At 36.9% G+C, this 16,311-nt stretch overlaps 2 protein-coding genes and 1 pseudogene across 2 annotated transcripts; 1 reads left to right on the top strand and 2 right to left on the bottom strand.

Moving 5' to 3' along the window:
- Positions 1-1,304: 1,304 nt before the first annotated feature.
- LOC122026024 lies at positions 1,305-1,452 on the bottom strand (annotated as a pseudogene).
- Positions 1,453-3,680: 2,228 nt separating this feature from the next.
- LOC122022561 (rust resistance kinase Lr10-like) lies at positions 3,681-6,256 on the bottom strand. Its single transcript, XM_042580592.1, has 3 exons — positions 5,462-6,256; positions 4,964-5,133; positions 3,681-4,890 (listed from the first exon to the last, which is right to left on the bottom strand). Exons 1-3 carry the CDS (start codon positions 6,214-6,216, stop codon positions 3,779-3,781), a joined length of 2,037 nt encoding a protein of 678 aa, XP_042436526.1. The 5' UTR covers positions 6,217-6,256; the 3' UTR covers positions 3,681-3,778.
- A 496-nt stretch (positions 6,257-6,752) lies between these two features.
- On the top strand, positions 6,753-13,193 carry LOC122022496 (rust resistance kinase Lr10-like). Its single transcript, XM_042580517.1, has 3 exons — positions 6,753-7,560; positions 11,742-11,780; positions 11,947-13,193. Exons 1-3 carry the CDS (start codon positions 6,780-6,782, stop codon positions 13,023-13,025), a joined length of 1,899 nt encoding a protein of 632 aa, XP_042436451.1. The 5' UTR covers positions 6,753-6,779; the 3' UTR covers positions 13,026-13,193.
- Positions 13,194-16,311: the final 3,118 nt, after the last annotated feature.

Raw genomic sequence — 16,311 nt, 5'->3', positions numbered from 1 at the left:
CACATTATGCTATCAACTAATTGAATATTCATATAAATATCGGGTTGTTAACACATTAACATGTATATCACCCAACTTCATCTCTATCCACATTAACCTTGGAGTGAGTCCAACAAGCTAATACTTCAAGTTAAAGTTGACCCGTTAATCGCGAGATCGTATCTCAATGGTTCGAACATATCTAAATATAGGTTGAGTTTAGAGTGAGTCCAACAACCCAAATAAGAAATCAGACTCTAGTTCTTACCATATTAATGGAGTGTGTAGACTTTTATCTTTAACATAATAGATTTAGGTTTTATTGTCATCATACAAATGTACTATATACATGACATCAGAAGCATGACATAAATGATGACATGTCGCATCACACGGATGGTATATATAATGATAGAACACATCGCAGCATGACATAAATAATGTATATATCTAATGTATCTACATGACATACATATATGACATGACATGACATAAATAATATCATAGTTGTCATAATTTTATTTAGAAATAAAATGTCTTAAGGATTTAATTTATATAAATCAAAATCCTAATTAGATTAAGAAACCATTTCCAAATCTAATTGCATATTTTATTAAGAATTAATTCTAATCAAGAATGAATTCCTTAATTAAATTTGAAATTAAATTTAAATTTAATTAATTATGAAATAATTTAATAATTAGAATTGTTCTTAATTACAATTTCTTTAATAACTTCATAAATATTTCAAAATTAAAATCTCCTAACAAATAAGAAAAATTTTTAAAATTAAAATTAAGAACAATCAGTGGACAAGACAATCCACAGTCTAATACCATGGACGCAAGGAGAGTGACCCATCATGCGAATCTTCTGCACAAATTAAGGGTACAGTATGCATAAGGCACTACAGAACGGCATTAAGAAAGCACTTATTCCCCAAGTTCTTGAGGCCAACACCCTGAACCATTAATATCACACCAAGATAGAAACTTTATATATACTAGCGATCGTACATCCGTCTTACATGAGCTAGACCCTTTATACTAGGTGGAGCAATGCAGGAAGAGATCTGAGGGAAGAAGAATTGGCTACAAAAAATAGTTTTAATTTTTTTAGTATTGTCCATACTTTTATTTTTTTAATAGGGCAAGACTAATATTTTTATAATTTTATACACCTCTAAGGGTACTTACAAAAAATTAAGGTGGAGCAACTGCCCCACCAAAGCTATATGTGGCTCCTCCCCTAGTTGAGTGTATAATATAATACATGAATGAGTGAGGATAACGGACTCGTTTTTTATAAAAAAAAAAATTAATTTAATTAGGTGCTCTAGACCCATGTAATATTGCAATGCTAGGGTGACGCTCAAGAATCCCAACAGCAAGCTACTGTAACGGGCTCCCCCTTATAAAAAAATTAGTTTAATATCATAGTTGATCTTAGCCAAAAAAAAATCGAGAAAAGTATGCTTTTTAACATCGCCGACCCTAGGTATTTATAGAAGCTTCTCTGCTCGTAGTGTTATCAATTCTAAGATATGAGACTAAAGAGAACTCTAGATTTCTAATTGATTAAAGGAAAAATCTCAATAATATACTGTAGCTGAGTCTTGAACTCTAGATCTCTAATTGATGCGTTTGTGAAAATTACTAATAAACTTTGAAATTATTTTCAGTGTAAAAAGGAAAAAAGGACATTAACATAATTTTATTTTGGGTTTCATTAAAATTAGTAAAGAAGGTAGATTCTTAATACAATAGTAAGATCTTCTGTTGTGACTTCATCCAAACTTGACTCAAGGCGCCTGGAATTTATCCAGGTACCCGTATGGGACATGGTCCAGGTGCCTGGAGTCATTCAATATTTTTTATTTTATTTTAAGGTATATTATATGTATTTAGGGTTAAAGATTTTAGGATTTAGAAGTTAGGTTATAATGGGTTTAAGCCAATAAGATTTGTCTTCTAGAGTTCAAGCTTTTCTCTTGGGCTATAGTGTTTAAGATTAAAAAAAGTTTAGATTCTCATATATATATATATATACAGATTTGATATGCTAAGCGACACTTTATGCACGACCGTGAGCGAAATCCGACGTGGACTATCTGACGCAGACAAAACCTAATTTTTTTAATTTCTCTCTCATCTACATGCAACAACTATAAAATTTTTTAAATTTCTCTCTCATATGCATGCAACAACTTTTCTCTCTTTCTTTTTAAATTAAAATGATATTTTATCTTCTCTCTCCTATTATTACATGCAAAAAATTATTGTGGTAGTGATGATACAATATTGTAGCAGCTACTATGCAGTAGTTGCTACAACTTATAGTAGTTAGTATGCAATAGCTGCTACAACAATACAATAGCTGCTACAAAGGTGCAGAAGTTGCTACAAAGGTGCAGAAGTGGCTACAATGGTGCAGTACTAGCTGCTACAACGGTGCAGTAGCTGCTACAACGATGCAGTTTCTGCTACAATGGTGCAGTGGCTGCTACAATGGTACAGAAGCTGCTACAACGGTGCAGTAGCTGCTACAATGGCGCAGTAGCTGCTACAATGGCACAGTAGCTGCTACAACGGCGTAGTAGCTTCTACAAAGGTGCAGAAGCTGCTACAACGATGCAGAAGTTGTTACAACGGTGCAGTAGCCGCTATAACGGTGCAGTAGCTGCTACAACGGTGCAATAGCTACTACAACGATGTAGTAGCTGCTACAACATAGTAGTTACACAATAATACTGCTACACGTTATAGCAACTACTATATAGAAGCTGCTACAACATGTAGCAGTTATTGTGTAGTAGCTGCTACAACGTTGTAGCAGCTGCATCACCTTTAAAAATTAGTAGCACAGTGATTGTTGCATGCAATCAGTTGAGAGAGAAATTAAAAAAATTTATAATTACATGCAGATGAGTGAAAAAAGTTGTTGCATGCAGATGAGAGAGAGATTAAAAAAAATTATATTTTCGCCACATCAGATAGCCCACGTCGGATTTCGCTCACGATCGCGCACAAAGTGTCGCTTAGCATATCAAAATATATATATATATATATATATAGAGAGAGAGAGAGAGAGAGAGAGAGAGAGAGAGACCATGAGGTCGAAATCTCACCACCAGATGGGGTCATTCACATACACGAGAAGGGGAAACGAAAGAACTTCGTCTGCCCACTAGAGGGGTCGTTCACACACAGCAGCAATTACTTGACTAGCCTCCAAAGTTTTTATTTTTTATGGAGGGTGCTTTTGAGATATTTTATGATAACAAAAATAAAACTATTGAGATACTTAATATTAACAAAATTTGACAAGCATTTTTTTTTTTAAAAAAATAAGACATTAAATCTTGAAATCTTATCTTTATTTTTTTAAAAAAAAAATTATATTTATTATTATTGTTGTAATCAAACAAATTAATATGACAATTAGTAAGATCAATTTGAGCTAGAAATATTTATTTTATGGTTGTTCACCTTGCTTATTATTATATTATTGTAAACTATCTATGGTAGTTTTTCTATCATACTCAATGCTGAAAATCATTTGATTTTTAACATGTAGATAGATTTTAAAAATAAAGAATACGTCAATAATACAAGTATAATTTCTAAAGTAAAATATAATCTACAATAACAATTATCAAAACATTACCCATAGGTACCACAATCCAAGTTACATCTCCATAAATAATGTCCATCAATACCAAATTATTTTCCATATTGCTAGTTCTTCAAGCATACCATCAATACTAAGAAATAGCAATGCATAAACAAAATATAGTTATTCACTCTGAAACTATAGATAACTCGGTGGAAATTGAACCTAAATTAGGTTTTGTTATTGTAGCTGAATCCCCTGATGAAAAGAAGGGTCTGGGTGGAATTGGAAGACTATCAACATCATCAACTTCTAACATATCAATAACTTTTGTCATGGTTGGTCTATCAGTTGGTCTTAGTTGAATACACCACAATCCAACTATTGCTAGTTTCTTCTCTAAGTTTTGTATCTCAAACTCATTGTCAATTTCAACCTCTTGCGGTTGAGTTAATTTATCATAAATCCATGATGGATAGTAAACTCGGCTTGAATTCCCTATAAGATGATCTACATTTCTTCGCCTTCCAGCCATTTCCATTAGTAGCATCCCGAAACTGTAAACATCTGATTTGGAAGAGATTTTTCCAAAGCTTCGAGATACTAACTCTGGAGCAATATAGCCGATTGTCCCCCTTGTAGCACTAATGGATACAAGAGCATTTGTCTTTGGGTATAATTTTGCAAGTCCAAAGTCAGAGATTTTTGGAGTGCAATTATGATCTATAAGTATATTATGAGGCTTGATGTCAAAGTGTAGAATCTGCATATCACATCCTTGATGTAAGTAATCGATGCCCCGTGCAATACCAATTGCTATTTGAATGAGTTTTTCCGAGGCAAAAAAGTGACCATTGGTTCCATTGGGAGCAAAAATGTACTTGTCAAGTGAGCCATTAGGCATGTACTCGTAAACCAAAGCTCTCTTGGATCCGTCAGAGCAATATCCAACTAGTCGGACGACATTCACATGATGAATCCTACCTATTGTAGAAACTTCATTGATGAAGTCATCACCATTGCATTTGGAGTTGACTAACATTTTAACTGCAACAAAATGACCCCCTATAAGTTCCCCTTTGAAGACTGAACCAAAGCCTCCTTGGCCGAGCTTATCTCTAAAATGCCTTGTGATTGCTATGAGTTCAGAGTAGGCATATCTCGTCGGCATCAGCGTTTGCTGGCGTCGAAGAAACTTTTCTACAAGGTCAACTGAGACTTGCCTGTTCCATAGTCTGTAACCAAGCGAGAACAAAACTATCATAGGCGCTATGACTAATCGGCCCAGTATCAAGAAAACTGCGTAAAGAAAAAAAAACAAGTGTTATTTTCAGATACATGGACTGGGTTGGAGAGAGGGTCATAAATGTACCTAGAAAGGACTGCACAATCTGGATTAATACCACCACAGCAATTGTTAATCGAGTAGTCAAAATGTTTTCGTTTTTCTCTCCTATGCAAGATGCAAAGTCTATCTCACTTCTGACGAGGGAGAAAACTCGCAAGAGGATGTGTTTGCTTCTTATTCGTTCAAAGAACTGTCTGCATGAGATTAGTTAAAAAATGGAGTCAGATAGCTGTATGCAATTTGAAAAAAGAAAAATTAACCCAACAAGGTGATGTTTCTATAGTCTATCCAATATTCATAATGGAAGACATTTTTTGCATATGTGTTCAGTAAAGGAAAATATAAAAATAGCATTCTCAAAGTTTAAATTTGTCCCAAGAGTTGCACAGCTACGAAAGGTCTCTGTTTTCACCTTTTAAGCAATTCTATTGTAGCACAAAGTTTCATGGAAGGGAGTGGATCACTTGTTGATTAGCAACTTGGAATGGAAAGATGAGACTGACAAAGCGTTCATTCAATTACCTTTTGAATCCACTCAGACATCGGCTGAATAATGTGGGTCCGATATAGTTATAGGTCGATGATTCCAAACCTAAATCAAATCCCTCTTTTAGAATGTGAAACGCATCCCTTGCTGTGGATCTTGTCGCTGGAATCATCGACATAAATTGACATGATGGATAGAGGTGTGACAATCTGTATCCGTCAGATGCAAAAACGACGTAGACGAAAAAAGTGTTGTTGCTCAAGCAAGGAACAAGCCGATACAAACTCTGGCCCTCGATTCTTCGCGTACAATTAATGAAACTTGCCCACAAATCATATGGGCCACTATAGCCAGACCTTGATAAATAGGAGGGCGACAAGGATTGGGAAGGGAGGCCACAGCTTCCATTTGCAAACTTCGGATCCACCAAGCTGATGCGGTGGGATACGTTCGATATCTCAGTGAAGAATTTGTACGATATATCAGTGGCGTTTTCGTACAATACCCGAGTGATCAAGTAGTGAGTGGAGCCAATGGGCATGGTGGATTTGTTGCCGTCGCAGGTGAGCTCGAACCTCCTATCCCCACACTGAGGCGGATCAGTTGTTCGACGATATGGGTAGCTGAAATTGAGGAACAGACCGCAAGAGAATGGAGCACATGTTTCTTGGCTCCGCTGCTGCTGCTGCTGATGCTGCCCCGTAGCTGTAACCGCAGCCTGGGACAGTTGGAGGAAGAGTAGCGGCAGAAGCAGAGCGTAGAAGCTGCGCCATGATGCTTTGCAGGCCATGACAATGCAAAGGGAGCGAGAGCTGTTCTTGGCATATGTCTTCTCCATCTATCTCAAGGGAATCTACAACAATTGGAAGTTGATCTGCAGGCAATCACGTTTACTTGTCAGTCAAAGTCAACTTGTAACGAATGTTGTCTGCGTGTCGTGCCAGGCACTTCAAGCAATCGAGAAAATCATGTGATAAAAGATGATTTATTCGTTCGTCAAATTGTCCTTAGGTCAACATAGAAAAGGAAGCAATCGAGAAAATCAAGGACAATAATGTCAATGCAAATCATAGATTCAACCTGCAAGTCTATTTTTGGAATTTAATTACCACTTGAAAATCAAAGTCCTTGTCGACTCAAATTTCTGGGAATTTACAAACAGTGTAAATTTCCACAATGATGATGACAATACGGTGTCGAAAATTAAATCTAAATTAATTATGAGACAATGTCATTGTTGACCTTGACTTCCCGACACAAGTTGTAAGCTTCCTCTTTTAAAGTCCCAACTGGAATGGGATGCTTTTTCAGTTTTCACCTCCCCTATCCTCCCTTAATCTAATTTCACCGGCCATGAATCGCCTACTGATCTACCCATATTCACTCTGCCTTCTCCTACTGCTACTTCTCCATGCTAATTCCAAAGCCATTCATATTTTGCCTCAGGATATCGAGGGGGAGGAGAGAGAGGAGTTTATCAAGGATTGCCAAACCAGTTCCACCTGCGGAGGAATAGATATCAGATATCCCTTTCGCCTGATCAACTCGACTCCAATGTACTGCGGCGTTCAGGGTTTGGAGGTCTCATGTTCAGCTGCCGGTGATGCCACCATCAAGCTTCCTCGTTTAGGGCCCTGCAAGATCGTCCACTTTGATACTGATTCAGTTAAAATCAAATTATTAGGGGATGAATGGGCTCAGTGTCCGCTGCAAAAGCTCAGCTCCATCATTCCCACCGGCTTATTTTACCATGACTACGAGCATGACAACGGTTATGATTATATGCTGGTGAACTGCTCGAGTGAAACAGCAACAGATCCGGAATGGATCACCGGACCCATCCCGTGCCTCGGCAATGGAAGTCAAGGGGAGTGGATTTATGTAGCGAAGCTTGAGGCTTCCATGGACCAGCTTCCGTCAGGATGCGTGAGCACTGGAATTGGTGGTAATATCGAATATTATGCAGGTGGACCGACGTTTGGAGATCAGGTTCAGGGATTCAATCAAATGCTACAGATGGATGTATCTCTTAATATTCCAGAATGGGAGATGTGCAGAGACTGCCATGAAGAAGGAAAGCATTGTGGATTTAGCCGCAGAAGAAACCAAACTGCCTGCTTAGCGAGGCGCCATGGTAATCTTCGTTCCATTAATGTTCTCACGTTCCTTTTATATTGTCCGACATTTTATTATCAGAGATTCTAGAAAAAAAAATACTGAATTTATAAACTAAATTAAGATTTATCAGTTAAGCCATACTGCCGACTTCAAAAGTCAAGCCGAGCTATTAAGTTATTAGGAATATTGCTACTTCGTATTGCCGAGTCTGAAAGCAGTATTGTGAGAGTCCACAGTCGGAGTCGCTAAGTTGGCAAAGACATTTGCTGAGAGAGATACTGAGACATGTGCTCAATATAGTTTTCTTAAAATATATTCGTCCGATCTATATATGGCTGTGCTCGAGATTTTCTCGGGTTGTCTTTTTTCCATAATACAACGGCAGAATCACATACACAACCAAGCACTGGTTATTTATGGTGAATTGAGAATGCATCCGAGTACTATCACGATTAGTTCCGTAAAGCAAATGCACGACTAAGAGGAAATAATTGAACGAAGGTGGAGAAAATTTTTTACATTCGTTTTCGCTTCTCCCCTTCCTGCTCTTGCTCACAGCCTACTTTAGCTGTAATGAATGACCGAATTATGACTATTCAATGCTAGCTAGGTTTAATGTCGTCATTATTGTAGAAATAGTATGAAATTTTCCTTAATGGATTTAATGCTAGTCATTATTGTCGAGATGTTATGGAATCACCATTAATAGATTTAATGTCAGCCATTAATTTTAGATTAATGCTTCTGTTACACTTTTGAGCAGGTACCAAAAAGAGATTCAAATAGCAAAACGTTGGTTCATTCGCTTGGATAAATTTTGCCACCAATCCGGCATTTGACGAACCCAGGTCATGATTGCACACGAGTTAACTTAGTTCAGTGTAAATCCAGACCCTAGATTTATATCCCCTACGCACCCCCGCGTAAGAGAACCTTTTCCCATGCATTTGTAATATCATCAATTCATGTTTAACAATATAAACTAACATAATGCATTGAAAATCCCAATGTGGGACTAAACTATACACAAAGGAGTCTCTTTCTTCCTTTCCATCTCATTTTCCATTCACATTTCTAATAATCTCCCATATGAATGGAAATAGGGTATGTGATAGCATTTAATAGTTGGGTCTAGTATAAGACAGGTAGGTTTTACCATTTGAACTTTTCCTTGTGAAGATATGTTTGATTATTGACTGACAATAGACACGATGTTCTTAAACTGTTCTACCGTCTATGTAAGCATTCTCATATCTCACACAGGACTTTCCCTAATACAACTTAGTTCTTATGAGTGTGTTTGTTCTTGGCCATAAATACGTCTGATTTTGTGAGAAACTCTAAGAATTGTATATATAATTCTCTTCGAAGTGACCCAATTTTTTTTTATCACATAGGTAATTTCTTAAGAGTATAACATATTACTCTACTGGATCATTAAAAGTCGTGTGTTTAATCTTTATCCTTCATTGATATATTGGGTCGTTCCCCCATAGTGAGCAACTTTGTTGGTGCAGTTAGGTTGTCCCTTTGAACCTAATTATTGAGATCTCTAGTTTGTATAGGTTGGATTTTCTTTGCGGCAACATTTCTCATCGGCATCAAGTTTATCCCTCTTGATGAACTTGCAACTGACTCTCTGCTTAACCCTTTGGTTAATAGATCTGCTAGATTATCCTTTGACTTCACATAATCAACAGTGATAACTCCCGTTGAGAGTAGTTGTCTAATGATATTATATCTATGACGTATATGTCTAGACTTACCATTATACAGATAGCTCTATATATGACTAATTACTGATTGACTATTGTAATGTATGTAAATTGTCGGCACTGGTTTTGACCATCTAGGAACATCTTCTTAAAATTGTCATACTCATTTAGCCTCTTCAACACATTTGTCAAGAGCTACAAATTTAGATTCCATCGTGGATCTGATTATTACCATTTTCTTAGAAGATTTTTATGAAATAACTACACTTCCCAAAGTGAATACATATCTACTAGTAGACTTTGAGTCTTTCATATCGATATCTAATTTGCATCATTGTATCCTTCGATCAAAACAGGATATCTCGTATAATGTATTCCATATTTATGAGTATTCCTTAAGTACCTCAATACTCTTGTTATCTCTTTCTAGTGCTCAACACCGGGATTACTCATATATCTACTCAGTTTACTTACTGCGTAGGCTAAGTTTGATCGTGTATAATTCATCAAGTGCATCAGACTTACTGCGTAGGCTAAGTTTGATCGTGTATAACTCAATGATTACTGCCACTTGGAAGGTTTCACTTAGAACCATACCTTCTGAGTGAAACTTGTGTAGGATCACCTGAAGTTTCTGGACTTGGTTGACCACTGTTGAAGTCCACCATCTTGTAGTCCAAGAATCATCCCATAATGAATTTCTTGGCTCCCGCATCCTTCATCTTATACTTCTTGTCCAAGGGCTCTCACAACTCTTTAGCCATTCTCTTTGTGCTATACACAACGTATAGCGAGTCCGCAAGACAGTTGACGATATAGTTTTAGCAAAGAAACTTTGAATGAGTTTATGCCTCCATTGCACTAATGGTTTGAACATCAACATCCTTAGCATGCTTGAGAGGGTCCTCGGTCAAGAACCGAGCCAGATTGAGCGTGATTAAGTAGAAGAGTATCTTCTATTGTCACCTCTTGAAGTTCAGTCTAGTGAATTTCTCTGATCTTTCCCCATAATTGATTGGAACATTTCCAATCGGAGTGGATGGAGCCGTAATGTGATGAATCTATTGCACCTCAACACTTTTTGTGATCATCTCAATAGAAATAAATATGTTTTAAGATTGTTGGACAATCTTTGCGAGAAATTTTGGAAAAATACTAAATTTACGAATTAAATTTAGACTTATCTGTTGAGATGACTTTAGCAGATAATCTTAGGCTGTCAGCCTTGAAAGTCAGACCGAGCTTCTAGGTTCTCAGGAATATTGTTTCTTCGTATCACTGAGTTTGAAAGTAGAATCACCAAGTTGGGAGTCGGGAGTCGAAATATGAGTTGGGAGTCGGAGTCGTCGAGTCGGGAAAGGAATTTGCCTAGGGAGATACCGAGGCTTGCGCTCAACTATTCACCCCACCTTCGGCTGTGCTTCGAGGTTCTCTCAGGTCGTCGATTCCCCGGGATACAATGGTAAAACTACTTATACAACCAAGGACTGATTGTTCATGGTGAACTTAAAATGCATCCAAGTACTATCACGAGTAGTTTAGCCAATCGAATGCACGAATGAGAGGAAAGAATCAGGAACAAAGGCAGAGGAATTCTTTTGCTTTCACTTTTGCTTCTCCACTTCCTACTTTTGCTCACGACCTCCTTTTATAAGAGGGCTCACTCATGGTTGTAATGAATAGTCGAGTTATAGTCATTCAATGCTAAGTTTAATGCCGACCATTATTATCGAGATGTTACGGAATCACCATTAATGGATTTAATGTTGACCATTAATTTCATATTCATGCTTTCGTTACACTCTTGAGCAGATAGTAAAATGAGATTCAGGTGATAAAATGTTGGTTCATTAGCTTGAACAAATTTTATCTCGACTTGTCCAACATTTGATGCGCATAGGTCATGCTTGCACATAAGTCAACTTCGTTCAGTGTAAATCTAAGCTCTGGATTTATACTCCATGCACACCTATGTATGAAAGAGAACTTCTCCCTATGTATTTATTCATATCATCAATACATATACAACAATATAAACTAACCATAGTATCTTAAAACTTATAATATAGAACTAAACTCATACAAAAAAAAAAAAACAAGACTTCTTCCTTTCCACCTCCTTTTCCATTGCCATTTCTAACATGTATTTTGTCAATAACATATCAGAAATATATTAAGGTACCGTTATCATTTAACTTTTTCAACAAATTGATCGAACGTTTTCTTTAATTTCTAGAAAATATTAAGACCATACATCTTCCTAATGATCGTTGCGCAAATTAACATTACAAAAAGGTGTTTTACTATTCTAGTTTTGCCATGTTATTGATTTGGACTAGAATTTTAAACCAATTTAAAGAAAAAAAAATAACTTCAAAAGTAGCACATCTTTAGATAAAACAGATCCCTGCCTTCGTTATGTGATAATATTTGGATGAAAAAAATAAATCATTATTAATTGTTTGTTTTCCTTTATTTACAGAAACAACAAACATTGGGCGCATAGTTGAAGATGTAGTTGGTGAGTCCTTGTGCCACTTTAAAATTATATTCTTGAATAAAAAAATTGAGAAAATAAATTCTACAGTACGTTAGAACTAAATATAGATTTTATAATATTACTAATTCAATCTCTTTATTGATTCTTTCTATAAAAAAAGTCTTTTGAATGATTCGTTTCTATGCAGGAACATTTATAGCTGGTCTTGTAGTTGTAGGTGGTCTTGTAGTGGCATTAACATCTCTTATTATATTGTTTATATTAAAGAAGAAGTCCCAAAAGGATGAAGAAATTCGTTTCAAGGTAGAACATTTTCTTGCAACATATGGTGATGCACAACCAACTCGATACTCTTTTTCTGATATTAGAAAGATCACAATGAGATTCAAGAATAAGTTAGGGCAAGGTGGATATGGAAGTGTGTACAAGGGGGAGCTTTCAAATGGTATTCCGGTAGCAGTTAAGATGCTCGAGAGTTCAAAAGGGGAAGGTCAAGAATTCATAAATGAAGTTGCAACCATTGGAAGGATTCATCATATTAACATTACTCGCTTGTTGGGATTTTGCACTGAACGATCAACTCGTGCTCTCATCTACGAGTTCATGCCAAATGAATCCTTAGAGAAGTATATTTTCTCAAGACAAGACAAAGGAAGCAACAAATCATTGAGCATGGAGAAATTGTTGAACATTGCAATAGGCATTGCTCGAGGCATTGAGTATTTACATCAGGGATGTGAACAACGTATTTTGCATTTTGATATTAAGCCACATAACATTCTATTAGATTATGATTTAAATCCAAAGATTTCAGACTTTGGACTAGCAAAGCTTTGCTCAAGGGATATTAGTATCGTGACAATGACTGTTGCTAGAGGCACAATGGGATATATTGCTCCTGAGATGTATTGTAGGAATTTCGGGACGGTGTCATATAAATCTGATGTCTATAGTTTTGGTATGTTGTTGTTGGAGATGATAGGAGGCCGAAAAAATCATGATCCTGAAATAGGAAGAGAGAGTGAGATTTATTATCCAGAATGGGTGTATGATCGACTAGTTGAAAGACAAGACTTGGCAATGATAATGAAAATGGAGCAAAATGATGGAGAAATATTACAGAAACTCTCTAAAGTGGCTTTATGGTGTATTCAATGGAGTCCAACTGAACGACCTACCATGACTAGAATTCTTCATATGCTTATAGGGAGCTCAGAAGAAGTGCACATGCCTCCTAAACCATTTATCTCCCATCACGAATCATGATTATGCTAATTAATAAATGTGTTAAATATGTAAGTTCTCTCCTTTTGTGTGTAAGTTCTAAGTGACTTATGGTACACATGAAATTTGATCATTTCTAAATTCAACTGTAACAATACAATCCTTCATATCGTAGTGAATATATTCTATGTTGAAGTAGAGGAGAGAATTGGGCAAGAAGACAACTCTTTATTTGCCTTTTTTCTATTCTTGAACATAAAGCATGACATTATGACTTATTAATACTGCTCCATAACTAAACAATTTGTAGGCTTGTAAAGCTAACAGATAGTATTCATTGTCTTGTTGATTAAGCTGTTTGTGTTGTATATAGGTTTTTATGGAGATGCATATGCTTTATCACTTCTTCATGTGTTTGTCTAAATGCATTTCTACATACAGCAAGGTTATGCCAATTGGTTCACTTCCCACCAAGTTGTCCTCTCCTCATGTTAAGAGTTGTGGCTTGTGGCATTCTAGTTCCCATATTGGTAGTGGAAAGTGATTTAAGTTGACATTACTTTGAAGAGAGGAGTTAAAGATGAATGAGGGAGAGAACAACAGCCTATCTATTTAAAAGAAGAAAATTTAATTTGCTCATGGGATAATGATACAGTAGGATGTCTTCTCAGTTTATCAGATATTTAAATATTGAGTTTTAGTTTTAATAAATTAATAGATGAATTTTCTTTAATGAGTGATTGATCAAATAATGTTGGCCTGATGGATTGTTTACTGTGAGCACATTTCGATTTATCTTTATAGTTGGTAGAAAATTTTTATGGGACCAAATTAATCACTCTCATGATTAATTGGTATAAATTAGATACCTAATACCAATTTAACAAAAATTAGAATGAAAGATATTAATTTTACCCTTCTTTCTCTATTTTTATCCATTTAAAAGTGAGAAAAAAAAAATATAAAGCACTACTTTCTACATTGAGTAGATTTAGCAATCAAATTAAAATGCTAGTTACTCGTAATTTTTATTCAATTGAAATAGATATTCCATCTCCTATCAATTTCATTTCTTGAACCCAAAGTATCATTATCTTTTTTGTTTTTCCCTTTAGAGGGTTCCCATTCGATAACTACTAAACACCCTAATATAGGATATTTTTAATAAAACAGAAGTTCTTAAAGTATAATATAGACGATAAACGTATAACAAGAACTAACGATTTAAAATTTACATGGATGAGGAATGATATTACATTGGCTGATTCGAGTGACATAATGACCTCCTCAAAAATTTGGATAGAATAATTTCCCTCATGTTGCATTGCACGGTGAGCGATGGAATGAGTTTTTCCTTTCATTTTTACCCAAAAGCGACTTCTACTCCAAAATCATTTCGGTCATATTTATAATACTGCTGTTTTGAAAGAGATCAATTCACATCAGATTTCCTAAATAAAAATTGTATGATACGATGGTTAAGATGAGCCTCCCTAAAATAGGTCAAAGTCTTGAGGGCCACTTAATGTGGAGGTTAAAATTAAGAAGCGGTCAGCACCATGAGCCAGGGCACTGAAAGCTTGTCCGACTAGATCATCTGGTCGGTCGGGCATCAGGCTCTAGAGCCCTTTAGGCACCAATAAGTTGTCACAATGAAATCTTGCCCGACCAGACCATCTGGTCGGCCAGGCATTTGGATCTAGAGCCCTTTAGGCACCAATAAGTTGTCACAATGAAAGCTTGCCCGATCAGACCATTTGGTTGGTCGGGCCTCGGGCTCTAAAGCCTTTCAGTATTCATGCGGTGTTAGACCAGGTAACTAAGCCCGACTGAATAATCTAGCCGATCGGACGTATTGTTCGATTGGACAAACTGGATAGCCGATCCACTCGGGCTCCCTGCCCCAACAAAGAGGTCGAGCGAACACCGGGTTGCCGATTGCTTTCACCAAAGACGACTTGGTGGCTCTTGCAAACGACGACCGGCTGGACTATATGGGGGACTTGGTCGGCTCGCCATTGAAACCTATTGTGGGCCCCGTAACCTAATGATCTTATATTCTTTTTTGTAGTTTTATTCCACGTAGGACAAAAAATATTCTATGCAAATAGTACATAATAAGTTTCCAGCTTGTCAAATGCACATATTGCGGGTTCATTTTGGGAAAGGTGTTAGAGCCTCTTTATGGTCTGTCCTTTTTTAGAAATGCTTTGAGATTCATGTATATACAAACAGTAACACTATAAAAAGGGGTCTCCATCTACAGGGGCAAGTATGTGATGCTCCATAATTTTAGACACATGAAGCTACTATTCATTTCATTTCCACTACTCATCATCATCTTAAACCGATCACTGACTTGAGCGTCCAAGAATCAATGTCGGGGACCCCTTCCCTTGCCCGGTAACTAACACTCTTTTTAACATGCAGGATCGAGGAGTCTTCATTTAGTCAATTGTAGAGCCACATTCCCTGCCAGCCACCTTTATCGTTTTTAGATAGGATCATATTTGACGTTATATACGAGAACTTTTTCTGCATCTGAAGAGTGAAGATGGATGAGACTGGACGACTCACCTCAGTAACCTTAATGTAAGAGGAGTTAGAGATGTTGATAGTTGCCCGAGTGGCTAGAATGGTGCAACAACAACAAGCAGCAGTCAACAACGTTAGCAAATTTGAAGCAGATAAAGCCACTCGGCGACGTTAGCAAATTGGAGCCATAGTGGGATGGCTAATACTAAATGGTGCAAATTATTATCTCCTAGACGTGGAGGGGAAAACTCTGAATCGACAACGGGGGTGCAAATCATCTACAACCCTATCAGGCTTAAAAGTATGTTTGCATCAAATTCATATAACCTATAAAAATTTATGCTCAATGAATACAGGCAAGTTTAAATTTTAAAAGTCCAAGTCCTAGACTCTCATGCCGATCAACCGATTTATAAGTGAGTTTGCTCTCACGACCAACTCCCAAGTTCTTGCACCGATCGGCCAAGTTATAAGTAAGCTTGGTCTCACGACCAAGTCCTAAACTCAGATTCTGATCAGTCGAATTATAAGTGAGCTTGCTCTCACGAAGAAGTCCCAGACTCTCGCGTCGATCAACCGAGTTATAAGTGAGCTTGCTCTCACAACCAAGTCCCAGACTCTCATGCCAGTCGACCTAGTTATAAGTAAGCTTGCTCTCACGACCAACTCTCAGACTCTCATATCGAGCGACCGAATTATAAGGGAGCTTTCTCTCATGACCAAGACCCAGACTCTGGTGCTGAGAGACCGAGTTATAAGTGAGCTTGCTCTCACGACCAAGTCCCAGACTCTC

This window comes from Zingiber officinale, chromosome 9B (genome assembly GCF_018446385.1).
Source record: "Zingiber officinale cultivar Zhangliang chromosome 9B, Zo_v1.1, whole genome shotgun sequence".
Lineage (NCBI taxonomy): Eukaryota > Viridiplantae > Streptophyta > Magnoliopsida > Zingiberales > Zingiberaceae > Zingiber > Zingiber officinale.
Note: the sequence above shows the minus strand (reverse complement) of the source record. Positions and strands in the feature narration are given on the sequence as shown.

Excerpts from the sequence above, each read along its gene's own strand:
- LOC122022561 (XM_042580592.1), bottom strand. The coding sequence starts at position 6,216 with ATGGCCTGCAAAGCATCATGGCGCAGCTTCTACGCTCTGCTTCTGCCG. Across the intron at positions 5,134-5,461 it reads TGTCTGAGTGGATTCAAAAG|ACAGTTCTTTGAACGAATAA; the intron begins GTAATTGAATGA and ends AATCTCATGCAG. Across the intron at positions 4,891-4,963 it reads GATTGTGCAGTCCTTTCTAG|TTTTCTTGATACTGGGCCGA; the intron begins GTACATTTATGA and ends TTCTTTACGCAG.
- LOC122022496 (XM_042580517.1), top strand. The coding sequence starts at position 6,780 with ATGAATCGCCTACTGATCTACCCATATTCACTCTGCCTTCTCCTACTG. Across the intron at positions 7,561-11,741 it reads CTGCTTAGCGAGGCGCCATG|AAACAACAAACATTGGGCGC; the intron begins GTAATCTTCGTT and ends CTTTATTTACAG. Across the intron at positions 11,781-11,946 it reads CATAGTTGAAGATGTAGTTG|GAACATTTATAGCTGGTCTT; the intron begins GTGAGTCCTTGT and ends GTTTCTATGCAG.